General features: G+C 38.0%; 1 protein-coding gene across 1 annotated transcript in view; it reads right to left on the bottom strand.

Moving 5' to 3' along the window:
• Window positions 1-14,518, bottom strand: part of snx29 (sorting nexin 29) — a 192,181-nt gene that overhangs the window by 37,938 nt on the left and 139,725 nt on the right. The window contains exon 19 of the mRNA XM_024285017.2: window positions 4,861-5,001. Coding sequence (XP_024140785.1) covers window positions 4,861-5,001 — 141 coding nt within the window. The remainder of the gene's footprint in view (window positions 1-4,860; window positions 5,002-14,518) is intronic.

The following is a 14,518-nucleotide window of genomic DNA, read 5'->3' as shown; positions in this document are numbered from 1 at the left end:
CCTAAAAAAATAAAATAAAATAAAATAAAAAATAACAGGTTAGCCAAAACAGCTAGCATGTAGCTGAAAAAATAGCTAAACTCCAAAATAGCCTAAGAAAACTAGCACACTAAGAAAACTTTTTTGAAAAGCCTAAATTAGCTAAAACGGCTAGCATGTTAGCCTAACTCCGAAGTAGCCTAAAAAAAAGAATAAATTAGCCAAAACAAGTAGTTTGTAAATATTAGCCTAACTCCAAAACAGCTTAAAAAATTGAAGAAAAGCCTAAATTAGCAAAAACAGCTAGCGTGTAGTTGAAATATAAACTCTAAAATAGGCTAAAAAATCTTAGTAAATGCCTAAATAGTCCAAACATTTAACAGAAAGACATTTTTTTAAACTTTAAACCTGTAACTTTTATTATGAAAATTATGAAAAATAAAAAGGTAGGAATAGATCAATTTAAACTCACGTAGGTTCACGCAATAACCCGCCATTTACATAGGAAGTACAGTAACCCCCCCCCCCACACACACACTTATTAGTTATGAGTTCAGCTCCGGCGTCTGGTGAAAATTTGAATCCAACAAAACAGATTCGCAGCTCCACAGACGTCGGATCGCAGAGGGCGGATAAGATCATCTGCAGTGGGATTTCCTCTGGTTCTTTTAAAGTTACGTAAAGACTCCGGCGGTCACATCAGAGCCGTTAAGCTAGTCCTGTGAGCCTGGGGTCACTCTTTCATTCTGCCCCTCCCACCCTGGTCAGAGCTGCAACTGACTAAATCAAAATAATAATAAAAAAAAACATAAAGAAAAAAATTAGAAAAAAGGTTAAAAAAGATAAAAAAAACAACCTTTTCTCCAAAACATCACCTATTCTTTTGTTTGTTCTCCATAGCAACCACTTTATTTTTTGTTTGTCTTGAGGTGACAAACAGATTTATGTCATTTTTAGACAAATCAGCAAAAGTAATAATTTAGATTTCTTTAACAACAGAGGCTTTCCTGATATCCTCATGTTGTTTATTATACCATTTCGTTCAGATTGAGCCAGGGATTCATGTTATCAATTTTCACATTTCTGGTTAAACTGTGCGAGCCACTGAGGAACGCCACTTTTACGAGCTCGCCACAGTTCAAAATCTACAAACTTTGTATCCAATATTTTTTCCAAAAATGGCTTCCCAATGATGCTCAAGCAGTTAGAAGGAGATAGATTGAAATCCCTAAGGAGGAGTTTCATATTTGGGGAAAAATTCAACATGGTGACCTTTTCCCGTAGATTTTTTCAGATCTTACTTAAACTAATTCCACACTAAAATATGGCTTCTATACTGCTTCATACATGAAAATACATCTGTAGGCGAAGCAATACATGTTTTCCTACTCTGAGCAGAATATCTGGATTTCTTGGTTTCATTTTATAGAAATTCCCCCATTTTGAACATCAAGCAGAAAACTTTGAAAACTTTTAACAGGATTTGGAACAAGTGTCCTTTTCCCTCACCGTCAAGTACAGCATGAAATATTGTACTTCATAAAAACTCTATTTGTCTTGAATTGTGGCTATAAAAATAAACTGGAGTCATTTTCTATCATTACATTCATCCTGGACGAACTGGCTGCAGGGCAGGAGAGCTGAACTGCTTCTTTATGTTTCACAAATGAACTGCTGCTTTTGAGGCTGCGTATACATCCCTGCATACATTTTGATCATCTGTCTAGAACTCACTGAAGTTGCATGGATGAAAATGGCTCAGGGCTTTTCATAAAAGTAGATAGAATATTTCTGATTCCAGCCTTTTGCATTCTCATTTAAATCAAAGCTGCGTTCTATGGAGGAAGACGCACAAATGTCTGAGAATGAGCTAAAAGATACGAGGTTTTTAGGAGATTCTGTATCAGACGGTGGGACTTCAGCTTAAAGACAAGTTGTCCATAAATTAAAAAATAGACTTCTGTGCGTTATTGCTTTTAAATGGGGGATTTGATACAAATTGAGTCGTATATTATCCCAATAGGGAGGACATTCCCAATTTGTAGATCATAACATCTATAAAACAAAGCTTTTCCAGTGGTTTTTGGGTCAAAGCTAGCTCCTTAGTCATAATTACGGGTGGATACAGGCTGTACGAACATGTAAAACATGTAAACTGGTGAAAGGTACACAGTAACACACAAAATATTAAGGTTGTGGTCAGTAAAGGGCCAGTACTCACACCTTACTAATGACTTGAGTGTGTCGTCCGACGGCATTGTACTGTATGTTATGTGTGTGTAACTTCTGTTGGTTTTATCTCCATAGCAACCATTTGATTTTTTGTTCGCCTTGGGGTGACGAACAGATTTATGTCATTTTTATAAGAATCAGCAAAAGTACAATTTTGGATTTCCTTAGCAACGGAGGTTTCCAGATATTTTTAAATTACTTGTCATATTTTTTCATTCAGGTTTGGCCAGGGGTTAATGTATTCTATTTTGACAACATTCTGGTAAAAATGTGCGAGGAACAGGGGAACGCCACTTCTGCAAGCTCGCCATGGTAAAAACAAACTTTATAAGCCATATTTTTCCAAAATGATGCTCAAGGAGTTAGAAGATGATAGATCAAAATCCCTATGGGAGAGTTTGTAGAAAGTTGTAGCCACTAAAGTATTAAAACACATAAGTTGACATGATGATGAATTCTGTGTTACATTTCTTTTCTTCCCACATGTTAAGCCCCATTTCCTCACAATCTTATCCACAGAGGCCTTGTATCTGTTATCATAAATGTTTGTTTTTTATTTTGTATCAATGACACGACGGCTGTAGGTCATGTGACTGACTTGATGAATAGGAGCGAAGGAAGAGAGGGGGGAGCGGGGTTGCTGGAGACTGTCCCGATTACTGTTGGGCAATGTTGGGATACACCCTGGACGGGTCGGTAGCCCGTCACAGAACCCATAGAGCTGGATCGGCCGCTAAGCTAGCCAGCTGTCCAGTGGACAGCTTAGCGACCTCCGCTGCCCACGCTCTGGCAGAGCTAGCCGGGTGAAATCCGTACCGCAAAACTTCAAAATAGCCTAAAATTCCTCAATAAACTAAATTAGTCAAACACATTAGCCTGTCACTAAAATAGAGGCTAAACTCTAAATTAGCCAACAAAAACCACAGTAGATAACAAATTACCCAAAAACGTTAGCGTGTTGCTAAAATACAAGCTAAACCCCAAACTAGCAAAAACATATCATCAGTAGATGCTAAATTAGCCAAAAAAGCTAGCACATCGCTTAAAAACTAGCTAAATCCAAATTAGCCTAAAAACTGAAAAAAATGTCAAAATTAGCCAAAAAAGCAAGCAAAATTAAAAATTATAAGCTAAACTCAAAATTATCCTAAAAATTGAAAAGAATTCGGATTTTGCCAAAGTTTTAGCAGTTGCTAAAATATTAGCTAAACTCGAAATTAGCCTAAAAACGGGAAAAATGTCAAAAATAGCCAAAACAGCTAGCATGATGCTAAAATATTATCTAGACTCAAAGTTAGCATAAAAAACATCAGTAGATGCCAAGCTAGCCAAAAAAGACACATTGCTTAAATACTAGCAAAACTCCAAAATAGCCTAAAATGTTTCAGTAGACTACATTAGTCAAAAAACATTACCCTGTAGCTAAAATAGAAACCAAACTCTAAACCAGCCTAAAAAAACCCAGTAGATAACACATTAGCCAAAAATGTTAGCATGTTGCTAAAATATTTGCAAACTTCAAATTGGCATAAAAAACCTCAATAGATGCCAAATTAGCCAAAAAAGCTAGCATTGCTTAAAGAGTAGCTGAACTCCAAATATCCTACAATTCCTTAGCCACCTTAGTTTTGTCAAAAATGTTTGCATGTTGCTAAAATAGACGCTTAACTTTAAATTTTCCTAAAAGAAAAAACCCAGCGGATAACAAATTAGGCAAAAACGTTAGCATGTTGCTAAAACACTAGCTATACCCCAAACTAGCAAAAAAAATATCATCAGTAGATGCTAAATTAGCCAAAAAAGCTAGCACATTGCTTAAAAACTAGCTAAACTCCAAATTAGCCTAAAAACGGGAAAAATGTCAAAATTAGACAAAAAAGCTAGCAAAATTAAAAATTATTAGCTAAACTCAAAATTATCCTAAAAATTGAAAAGAATTCGGATTTTGCCAAAGTTTTAGCAGTTGCTAAAATATTAGCTAAACTCCAAATTAGCCTAAAAACGGGAAAAATGTCAAAAATAGCCAAAACAGCTAGCATGATGCTAAAATATTATCTAGACTCAAAATTAGCATAAAAAACATCAGTAGGTGACAAACTAGCCAAAAAAGACACATTGCTTAAATACTAGCAAAACTCCAAAATAGCCTTAAATTCCTTAGCCACCTAGTTTTGTCAAAAATGCTAGCATGTTGCTAAAATACTAGCTAAACTCCAAAATAGCCTAAAATGTTTCAGTAAACTACATTAGTCAAAAAACATTACCCTGTAGCCAAAATAGAAACCAAACTCTAAACCAGCCTAAAGAAATGTTAGCATGTTGCTAAAATATTAGCAAACGTCAAATTGGCTTAAAACAACCTCAATAGATGCTAAATTAGCCAAAAAAAAGCTAGCATTGCTTAAAGAGTAGCTGAACTCCAAATATCCTACAATTCCTTAGCCACCTAATTTTGTCAAAAATGTTTGCCTGTTGCTAAAATAGACACTTAACTTTAAATTTTCCTAAAAGAAAAAACCCAGTGGATAACAAATTAGGCAAAAACGTTAGCATGTTGCTAAAATATTAGCTAAACTCCAAAACAGCCTACTAGTAAATTATATCAAACGTTAACCTGTGGAAGCTTCCAGAACAAAACCTGCCGCTCACCTTGTTCCCTAAGGCTTTCTTGGGCGGGAAGTTGAAGGTGTCCACTTGTGGAAACTGCGCTCTGAGCTGGTTGTGGAGCTCCCTGAACTCCGTGTAGCGCCGATACACGTTCCACTCGTTATCCAGGATGCGGATGTACACCTGAGGGCACACAAACATCAACATTCTCATTTCTATGATAATCAGCAGAAAGCCCATCAGATCCAAGTAAACAAATTCAGCGTCGCAGGGACAACAGCGACGCCACACTTTGGCACCGGCGCCTTTGAGAAGCAAACAAAACCCGCACTCTGGTAACATATTCACAAACTGCCTCCATGTTTTTCATGGAGAAATGGAACAGAACATCAGAAAAAAAAACGGTCTTTTGTTGCATTCTACATTCTGGTCATTACACCCATACAAAAAAATGAATGACGCTGAAAGGAAGAGTTTCTCTTATCCCCCGAAAGTCTATTTTTACTTACAAACTGCAACACATAAGAGAAAGAGTACAGATGAGACTGTACCGCCACCATTTCCATGCACCATTAGCTGCTTTATTCAGACTCATGAAAGATGGAGGGAACGGAAAAAGAGGGAGAGATGAGCCTATTATAGGAAGGAGAGGAAGGAAAAGACGGTCCTTTACTCGACGGACGAGAGAGGAGGATTTAACTGTAAAGTGTTTAAAGGAAAATAAAAATAAAGGGTTTTCAAAGCAGAAAAGACTGAAAATGATTGAATAATGAAGAAGTGGGTTTGCTTCCATGCAGGTAAAGCTGACAAATTCATGGGACCATTAAATTCAGATTCAAAACAATGATGTGATTCTTGTTTCCTCGCGGTTTTAGCCAAATATTTATTTCTGTTTTACTTTCCATCCCACACTTTCAATTGGTTTAGAGAAAGAGAGATTACTTAGATGGTAGGGTGTAAAGATTAATCATTTGTTAGGATAATTTAGAGTTAACTAATATGTTAGCATCATGCTAGCTGTTTGGGCTAATTTTGACATATTTCTAGTTTTTAGGTTAATTTAGGGTTTGGCTAATATTTTAGGAATATACTAAAATATCAAAACTAGACTTCCTTGTATTTTTAGGATAAGCTGGGGTTAGTCAAAATTTTAGAATTAGGCTAGTTTTTTTTGGGCAAAATTAGACCTTTTTTATTTTTAGGGATAATTTGAAGTTAGCTAATATTTACGTATTATGCTAGCTGTTTTGGCAAAATTAGACTTTTTTCAATTTTTAAGGATAATTTGGAGTTAACCAATATTTTAGCATTATGCTATTTTTGGGGCAAAATTAGACTTGTTTTTAATTTTAGGGATAATTTGGAGGTAGCTAATATTTTAGCATTATGCTAGCTGTTTTGGCTAATTTTGACATTTTTCCAGTTTTTAGGTTAATTTGGAGCTTAGCTAAAATTTTACAATTATACTAAAATATTGGCAAAATGAGACTGTTTTCCATTTTTTACAACAATCTTGAGCCAATATTTTAGCACTATTCTAGCTTTTTTTTCCAAATTAGGCATTTTTCGATTTTTTTAAATTAATTTGGAATCTGCTAATATTTTAGCTGTTTTGGCAAAATTAATTTTTTTTCCCTTTAAGGATAATTTGTAGTTACCAAATATTTTAGTATTATGTTAGCTGTTTTGGCAAAATTAGACATTTTTTCAAGTTCTATGCTAATTTGGAGCTTAGCTAACATTTTAGCATGATGCTAAAATTTTGGCACAATAACACTTTTTTCATTTTTAGGATAATTTGGAGTTAGCTAATATTTTAGCATTATTCTAGCTGTTTTCACTAAATTAGAATTTTTTCATCTTTTACAATAATTTGAATTTAGATAATACTTTAGCATTATGCCAGCCGTTTTGGCTAATTTAACATTTTTCCAGTTTTTAGGCTAGTTTGGAGTTTAGCTAATATTTTAGCTTTATGTCTAGCTGTTTTGGCAAAATTAGAAATGTTTCTAGTTCTTTAGGCTAATTTGAAATTTAGCTAATATTTTATCAAGATTTTGGCTTCAGCATTTTTCAGCTAGTTATCAGTTTAAGCTAGCTTTAGCGTTTAGCACTTGCGTTTTACACTTGAAAAGCTTCAGCTGCACTGGATGAACTTTTGGATGAAGATGTTCAGGATCAATCAAGAGTTTGTGGTTTAAGTTAACAAAACTAAAACGTTAATTAAATAAATTATGAGTTTTCACATAAAAACTATCAGAAAACAGGTTTTATCTCTGAAAAAGCACAATATGACTTCATAAATGGATCATACATGTTTTAAACAAAAATCAACTCATATCCATGATCGGATTGTTGACACTCTGGCCGGACGCCAGACTAATCCAGAGTGAGAAGCAGCATCGTCTCTGAAAGGAACCGCTCCTCCTGGACTTCACCGCCTCCTTCCACACAGCCTTTCTGAGTAGTTCCAAATCATTTCAAACAAAGAGGAAATCAACACACCCAAGGCAGAAACTGTAGATGGTCTGAACGTCGCAAATGCTCGCCTTAGGCGGGGGGTCACATGAAGTTGAATGAGCATCGGTGCCTGTTTTTCTCTAGACGTGCACTCGCGTTGATTCCTGCTGAAACGCTGGGCTGAGCTATATTTACTCTGAAGGGCTCAGAATGAAGAAAGTCACATAAGAAAACAGCAGGCTTTAAAATAGCTGTACGGTGTTCCAGCTGCAGAGCTTTGAGTGTCTAAAATCCCCAACACCTTTCCATCATCAAACAGTGGATTTGCAGCTTCCCCTGAGCGTCCCCTCAGAGGGGGAGGAAAGGACTGTGGGGGTGAAGGGATTGAACTGTTCCCGTCACTTTTATGTGTACAAAAATGGGTTCGACACGAGGACTCCGTCCAGGAGAGCCTGTGAGACCATCGTTTCCCCCTTAATCAAACAATGATCACATCTCAGCCTCCCACCGAAATTCAGGTACATGGATCTGTCATGTTTTCAAAACCACACCCTAACAGGTCAGGCAAGCCCAAACTCCAGATATGGGCCACGGTCTGTTTCAAACAACTGTTCATTTAAGGGTGCGTTCAGTCGGGACCAGTTCCGCTTCATTTGATCCGGATTCAGTCCTGAACTTTGCGTTCGGTCTGATCGCCGTCAAGCGGACTTTCCTGTTTCAAACAAAACCACGTGATCAAAGACCTCTTAAGTCATTGGCCAGGAATTATGAGGGCGGGGCCAAGCAACTAGAGGCAGAAGTTATAGTAGTGCTACATTTACAATCCTCATCAGGATACTTTATATTTCGTTTAAACATCAGTACAACACTTTTCTCTGCTTCTTCGGTACTGCTAGGCGTGCTGCTAGGTGGTTACTGAGGACACCACGATGAGGAAAACGGTGAGAATCCATGTGCATCAAGTGATTCAATGAGTCTGATTCATCTGACCGCATTTCAGAGAGTTTGTGTGTCTCATCGTTGTGGCGTTATGGCGTCCTGTGAAGGAACTATGAGGTAGCTTTTAGGATGACATCACAGCATCGCTGCCGCATAACAAGACAGAAAAGCTTGAAAGAGGCGTTTTCAGTGTTAAAATAAACGTTCTAACAAGTCAACATTTGGACCATTTCCCGTCTGATAAAATCAGGAGGACCTGGTGGAAGACAAGATGGCGGCTAAAACATCGTTAGCTGGAAGCTGAAACTGGAAGATTTCAGGGTTGTAGCCACTTTTCTGAAAACGTTTTTTAGTGTTTGGGACTCGCTAACAATGTGAAGGGTAAACGTTTTATTAAAGGATATTAACAAAAGTGTTCAGATTTGTAAAACTGATAGGACTTTTACGTTGGAGCTTTAGCTCCAGATCGCAGTTAGCTTGCGATAACCTCTTTACGCGATCGACGTGAATCGGGTCTGTCGGGGAGAAAAGCGACTTTGGACTGGTAGAAAAGTCCTTTATAATAGTAATGTACTGTACGTCTGTAGAAAGATACTTTAAAGTTTTGCTTACGAGCGCTAAACTGTTTTTAGCGTTTTACCTCGCCCGCGCTTGTCTGCGTCCGCTCACTTGTTCGTGGTTCCACATACTTGCTTACTCGCCGGCGTCTAAAACCGAACTGAGATCACCTTGGTCCAAGAGTGGACCTCTGGTCCTGGTCTCAGACCCGAGTCCGCTTGGTTGCATTCAGACTGAAAATTTGACTCGTTCAAAGCAAGGTCTTAGGGCGCTGGGTGAGACCATAGACCCTAAATATTTGTCACCATTTTTCTAAAAACTCAACCGAATGACTCTTAAGCGCAGAAGGTTCCGGACTCCTGATTTAATGTCAATGCCGTCAACGAGAAGTTGGTTCAGTTTCAGTTTAGCCACAATATTCAAAGGAGAAAAACGTTCCCCCGACTCTGAGAGGAGCTTGTCCCGTTTTAGGCAAAAGAAACACGAGTCCATCCTCTAAGAAAGGCGAGTCTTCTATCCTGCAGACGTGAATTCTCTTTCATGTATGCATGTTTACAAACTGCAGCTTACCGTTTCATTTAAAGACAACATTTTACCTCAGAGGTAAAAAATCTGGAGACTTGAAAGGAGACGCCGTGACTCCACCGAAGACGCTGGAAGCTTCCCGACATCCACAGTCCACTGGTGAGTATTCAGTCTAATTACCGCTCAGAAAGCGTCTTCCATCACGTCCTCAAGGACAGCCTCATATACGCGGTTATCCGCCGATACTTGCTGCAGTCAGGACTTTCTGTTTGCTAAGCATCTTCAAAACCTTTCAGAGGACTGAGGGGAAGCTGCTGCTGGCATTGAGGAATGATGGATTCACTTTGTTTTAGGAGATGTTCTCACACGTTCAAGAGGAACATTTCACTGCTATCAGCACTCTGACTGCACTGGTGCTTCCTCAAGAAACCATCTTTGATCTTTGGTGAAATAATGAAGTCACTTGAGTTTTCTTGGATGAAGAAAAAGGAAGAAACATTCTGCTGTTTCTACTCGTCCATCGGATTAAAACCTTAATTTAAATCTAAAATCCAAAGGAGTTCGGTGACTTGTTGCATGGAGAGCTGCTGCATGACAGAGAAGTGGATGACAGAGGAGCTGACGGAATGGAAGTTGACAAGGCCGCTAATGGACGGAGAAGTCGCCGCCTCAGCAAAGACTTTCATCAAAGTTTAGATCATGTCTTTTTCTAGGTTAGGAGAACGCCACAGTCTGTACAGGAGTCTGATCATCTGAGACTCAGAGAGAGACAGAAGAAAACTCTTTCTCACATATGGATGTTTGGTTAAGGACCAATCCACATCAAGAATTGACGATTAGGGTGTCTCTAACTCGCCGTTTTTTGACGTCCTGGCTTTTGTCCATTAAATCACGAGTCCCAAACCTCCGGGCCACGAACCAGAACTGGTCCAGTACCGGGATGTGGAGTGCACCGGTACCCTAACCTAATACCCAAACTCAGTACTGGTTCACAAACCTAATACTGGTATCCTAACCCAGTACTGGTACCATAACCTAGTACTGATACCCTAACCTAGTACTCAGTACTGGTACCATAACCCAGTACTGGTATTCTAACCTTTACTGGTACCCTAACCTAGTACTGATACCCAGTACTGGTACCTTAACCCAGTACTGGTACCCTTACCTATTGCTGGTACAATAACTAAGTACTGGTACCCTAACCCAGTACTGAACTCCTCACTTTCAGAACAGTCTAGATTCTTCAGTATTTACAGATAATTAATCCAGATGGATTTTGACTATAAATCTGTGTCCTTTTAAATGTTTACATCATTGGACTCTGAGACGTTTTCTAGAAAATTAAAGGAGAATCTATTTTTATGTTGGTGACCTGATGTCTGGAAATGAGTTTATCTGAATAAATCTATTCTTAACCTCTTTAACATTATGCTCCTTGAAGCACAAAAACTACAATTTGTTGTATTTTTCAAAGACAAATTGATGCGGAACCGTTTACATTCACACTTTCCCAACTGCTTTTTGAACTTGTGGCATTTCCTGGAGTGAAACATTTTGTGCATCTGTAAAGATCACAGGATTTGGCCTCAGAACAGGGAAATGTCACGAACAGAACTCTCTTACAGAGTCAAGTGGAGTCTGCTCGGTCTGAACAGAGCGGCCGCATTAGCATACGCCTTGAGCTACCGAACACACACTAGACGTGATGCACGTTCAAAAACACTCAAAGAGGAGCTTTCACACTTAACTAGTTGGGAGGGGCTTCTTCATCTTTTGTTTACTAGTGTATGTCTACCACCTACAGTCGGAAGAGGTTTAGTGTACAATGTCAGCTGTAAAACTCGCTCCAGGCTCTCTCTTTCCCATATATCACATGTGTCAAAGTCAAGGCCCGGGGGCCGGATCCGGCCCTCCGGGTAATTCTCCTGGGCCTATTTTTAACTTGTATAATTTTGACAAAATATATTTTTATGGAGAGTAAAATATTGAAAGTTATTTAAGGTTTAAGTTATATTAAATAATATTCCTGCATTTTTATTATTCAGAATTATGTAAAGTTACAGTTTTAAAGTTTAAAAATTAGCATTCCGCTAGCTTTTTGGACTATGTTGGCATTTACTAAGATTTTTTAGGCTATTTTGGAGTTTAGCTAATATTTCAGCTACATGCTAGCTGTTTTGGATAAATTAGGCCTTTTTTTTATTCTTCGGCTGTTTTAAAGTTAGACTAACATTAAAATGCTCACTATTTTGGCTATTTTAGGCTTTTTCAGTTTTTTGGGCTATTTTGAAGTTTAGCTTTTTTTTTAGCTACATGTTAGCTTGCTACGCTAACCTAAGTTTTCAGCTATCAATTTCAGCATCTTCAGCAGCACTTTTATAGTAACGTAAAAACAGCGGCGCTCGTATCAAAGCCGTAACGCTAGCCGTGGGAACCCGGGGTCACCGTAACCTTGAGGATCGTTCAGCCACTTCAAGGTCATCATGAAAATGGAGCGTACCATTGTTGTACGTGTAGTAAGTGTATCGTGAAGTGTCCGAAAGGCTAATGAAGGTTATGTATAAGTGATGCTAAGCATGGCTGGGTTGATAAAATCGATTTAAGCTTACCAAATCAATAATCGATTCATAAAAATATTGATCGATTTAGCACATAAAGCTAAAGTCCGCTAGCTCGATGTTCACCAGGTTTGACCATTTTGTACCCAAAGACAGTCAGTCAGTCCTTAAGATGACGGCGTTTGCGATGAACCGTGATTTGAGGACGACTCATCTGCATCTCCTCACTGATCGTTATCTCAGTGAGAATCTCTGCAGCGTTTTCAGCTCCACCCAAAGCCGTCCTGAAAGCGTCTCTTCAATGAGGATCCATGAGAGGGGATGGTTTTTGTCTGGTTCTAAAGGCTCCACGGTGACCGACGCAGACCCTTTTCAGGCCGTTTTAACAGCTCATGAGGATCTGTACGGAGGCATAATAACACCTTTGATGAAAACATCACCTCAGTAAGTCAACAGAGCAGAAAGAACGCTCTGGGATTTCCTGAGGAGCCGGAGGGCTGCAATTTGAATTCTTTCATTTACAGACCGTTCCCTGGAAAATGAAGCGTTTTCCGCCGGCAGCCACGGCGGAGCGAAGCGCGGAGATTTCTTCATCATGAAGGCTCTTGTATTGTAATAGAAATGTGTCGGGACAAATGATTCATCAAAGTCTGGGGTACAGTGGAGGAGCGCTTCTCAAACTTTAGACGCAGAGTTTTCCAACTGTCTAGAACACGTGTCAAAGTCAAGGCCCGGGGGCCGGAACCGGCCCTCCAGATCATTTTATTTTATCCTTCTTAACAGCCCGATGTTATCTTGCGCTCATTTCTAACTTGTATAATTTGACAATATATATTTTTATGGAGAGTAAAATACTGAAAGTTATTTAAGGTTTAAATTGATTTATTCTGGAATAATATTCCTGCCTTTTTATTATTCATAATTATGTTAAAAAGTTACAGTTTTAAAGTTTTAAAAATTAGCATTATGCTAGATTTTTGGACTATTTTGGCATTTATTAAGATGTTGTAGGCTATTTTGGAGCTCAGCTAATGTTTCAGCTACATGCTAGCTGTTTTGGCTAATTTAAGCTTTTTTCTGTTTTTTTAGGCTGTTGGAAGTTTAGCTACATGCTAGCTATTTGGGCTAGTTTAAGTTTTCTTTCCCGTCTTTTTGGCTGTTGAAAGTAAAGCAAATATTTCAGCTACATGCTAGTTATTTTGGCTACTTTAAGATTTTTCCACTTTTAGGCTATTTTGGAGTTTAGCTAATATGTCAGCTACATGCTAGGTATTGTGGCTAATTTAAGCTTTTTTCTGTTTTTTAGTCTCTTTGAAGTTTTTTTAATACTTCAGCAAGATGCTAGCTGTTTTGGCTAATTTAGGCTTTTTTTGTTTTTCGGGCTATTTTGAATTTTGGCTAATATTTAGCTACGTGCTAGCAATTTTGGGTAATTCTGCCTTTTCTTAAACTTTTTAAGACTGTTATGTAGTTTAGCTAATATTAACATGCTAGCTGTTTTGACTGATTTAGGTATTTCTCAATTTATGTGCTATTTCAAAGTTTAGCTAATATTTCAGCTACATTCTGGCTGTTACGTCTAACTTAAGTTTGTTTTTTTGATTGTTTTTTGGCTAATTGGGCATTTAACTAATATTTTAGCTGGTTGTCAGCTTCAGCAATTTTAGCTATCAGCACTAGCATCTTCAGCGGCCAAATCCAGCTTACAGATTTCACACTAGCATTATCAAAGGCAATGCTATATATCTAGTTCATAATTATGCAAAAAAGTTTAAAAGTTTTAAAAGTGTAGTTTTAGAGTGTTCAATAAATGTTTATCCTGTTCGCCCCACGACCCAAGGTGTTTTTTGGATTTTGACCCCCTGTGCGATTAAGTTTGACACCTCTGGTCTAGAACGACCAAAGTACGTTTTGAGCAAAAGTTTGTGGTTCTTGGAGTCACAGTTTGCTTTTGATGGAGCAGAATAACATCCATCCATCTTCTATTCCTGCTTATTCATCCGCATGCAGAGTCAGAAAGAGCATCTCCAGCAGAAGACAGACGAGCGTCGCTCCATAAATCATTTATGACATTTCCAATAAAAAGTCCAGATCAGTCATGTAGAAGTTTAAAAAAATGAGTCGCCTTTAAAGTCTGAGCTTCATGTGTATCAGAGGATTTTAAGGAAAACAATAAGATGAAAGGCTCATCCATTGTCTTCTTTCTTTAAAAATCTTGATTTGATTTTTAAAAGTTTGATTTGATTTTGCCTCCAGTTCCACAGACCACAGAGACGCTTCTTTAATCAAACTCCAAATCCTGCTTTCATGAATCGTCTTTTCCTTCTTAACTTTTTCCTTAACTCAGCTAAAAATAAACTTTATGTCGACTTTAAGGCTCAAACTATCCAATCATTCTCCACGGGAAAATTCTCTCCTTCTGGTTAATTGGTCTAAACTCATTCCCCGGAGAAAATCTGGACCTAAACTCATCCTAATCGATGGTTCTCAAACTTCAGATCCAAGTTTTTCTTTGGTACATCGTTCGCAAAGTTTTAAATGTGAAACAAAAGTATTTAAAGAGTTTAGATATGAATAGGGAAGCCACTTTTTTGCTCTTTGAACAATCTTTTCTAGGACAAATCCACCTAATCTGCATGGTTATGTTCTGAACTACA

This window comes from Oryzias melastigma, linkage group LG19 (assembly GCF_002922805.2).
Source record: "Oryzias melastigma strain HK-1 linkage group LG19, ASM292280v2, whole genome shotgun sequence".
NCBI lineage: Eukaryota > Metazoa > Chordata > Actinopteri > Beloniformes > Adrianichthyidae > Oryzias > Oryzias melastigma.
This window is presented reverse-complemented; position numbering and strand designations above follow the sequence as displayed.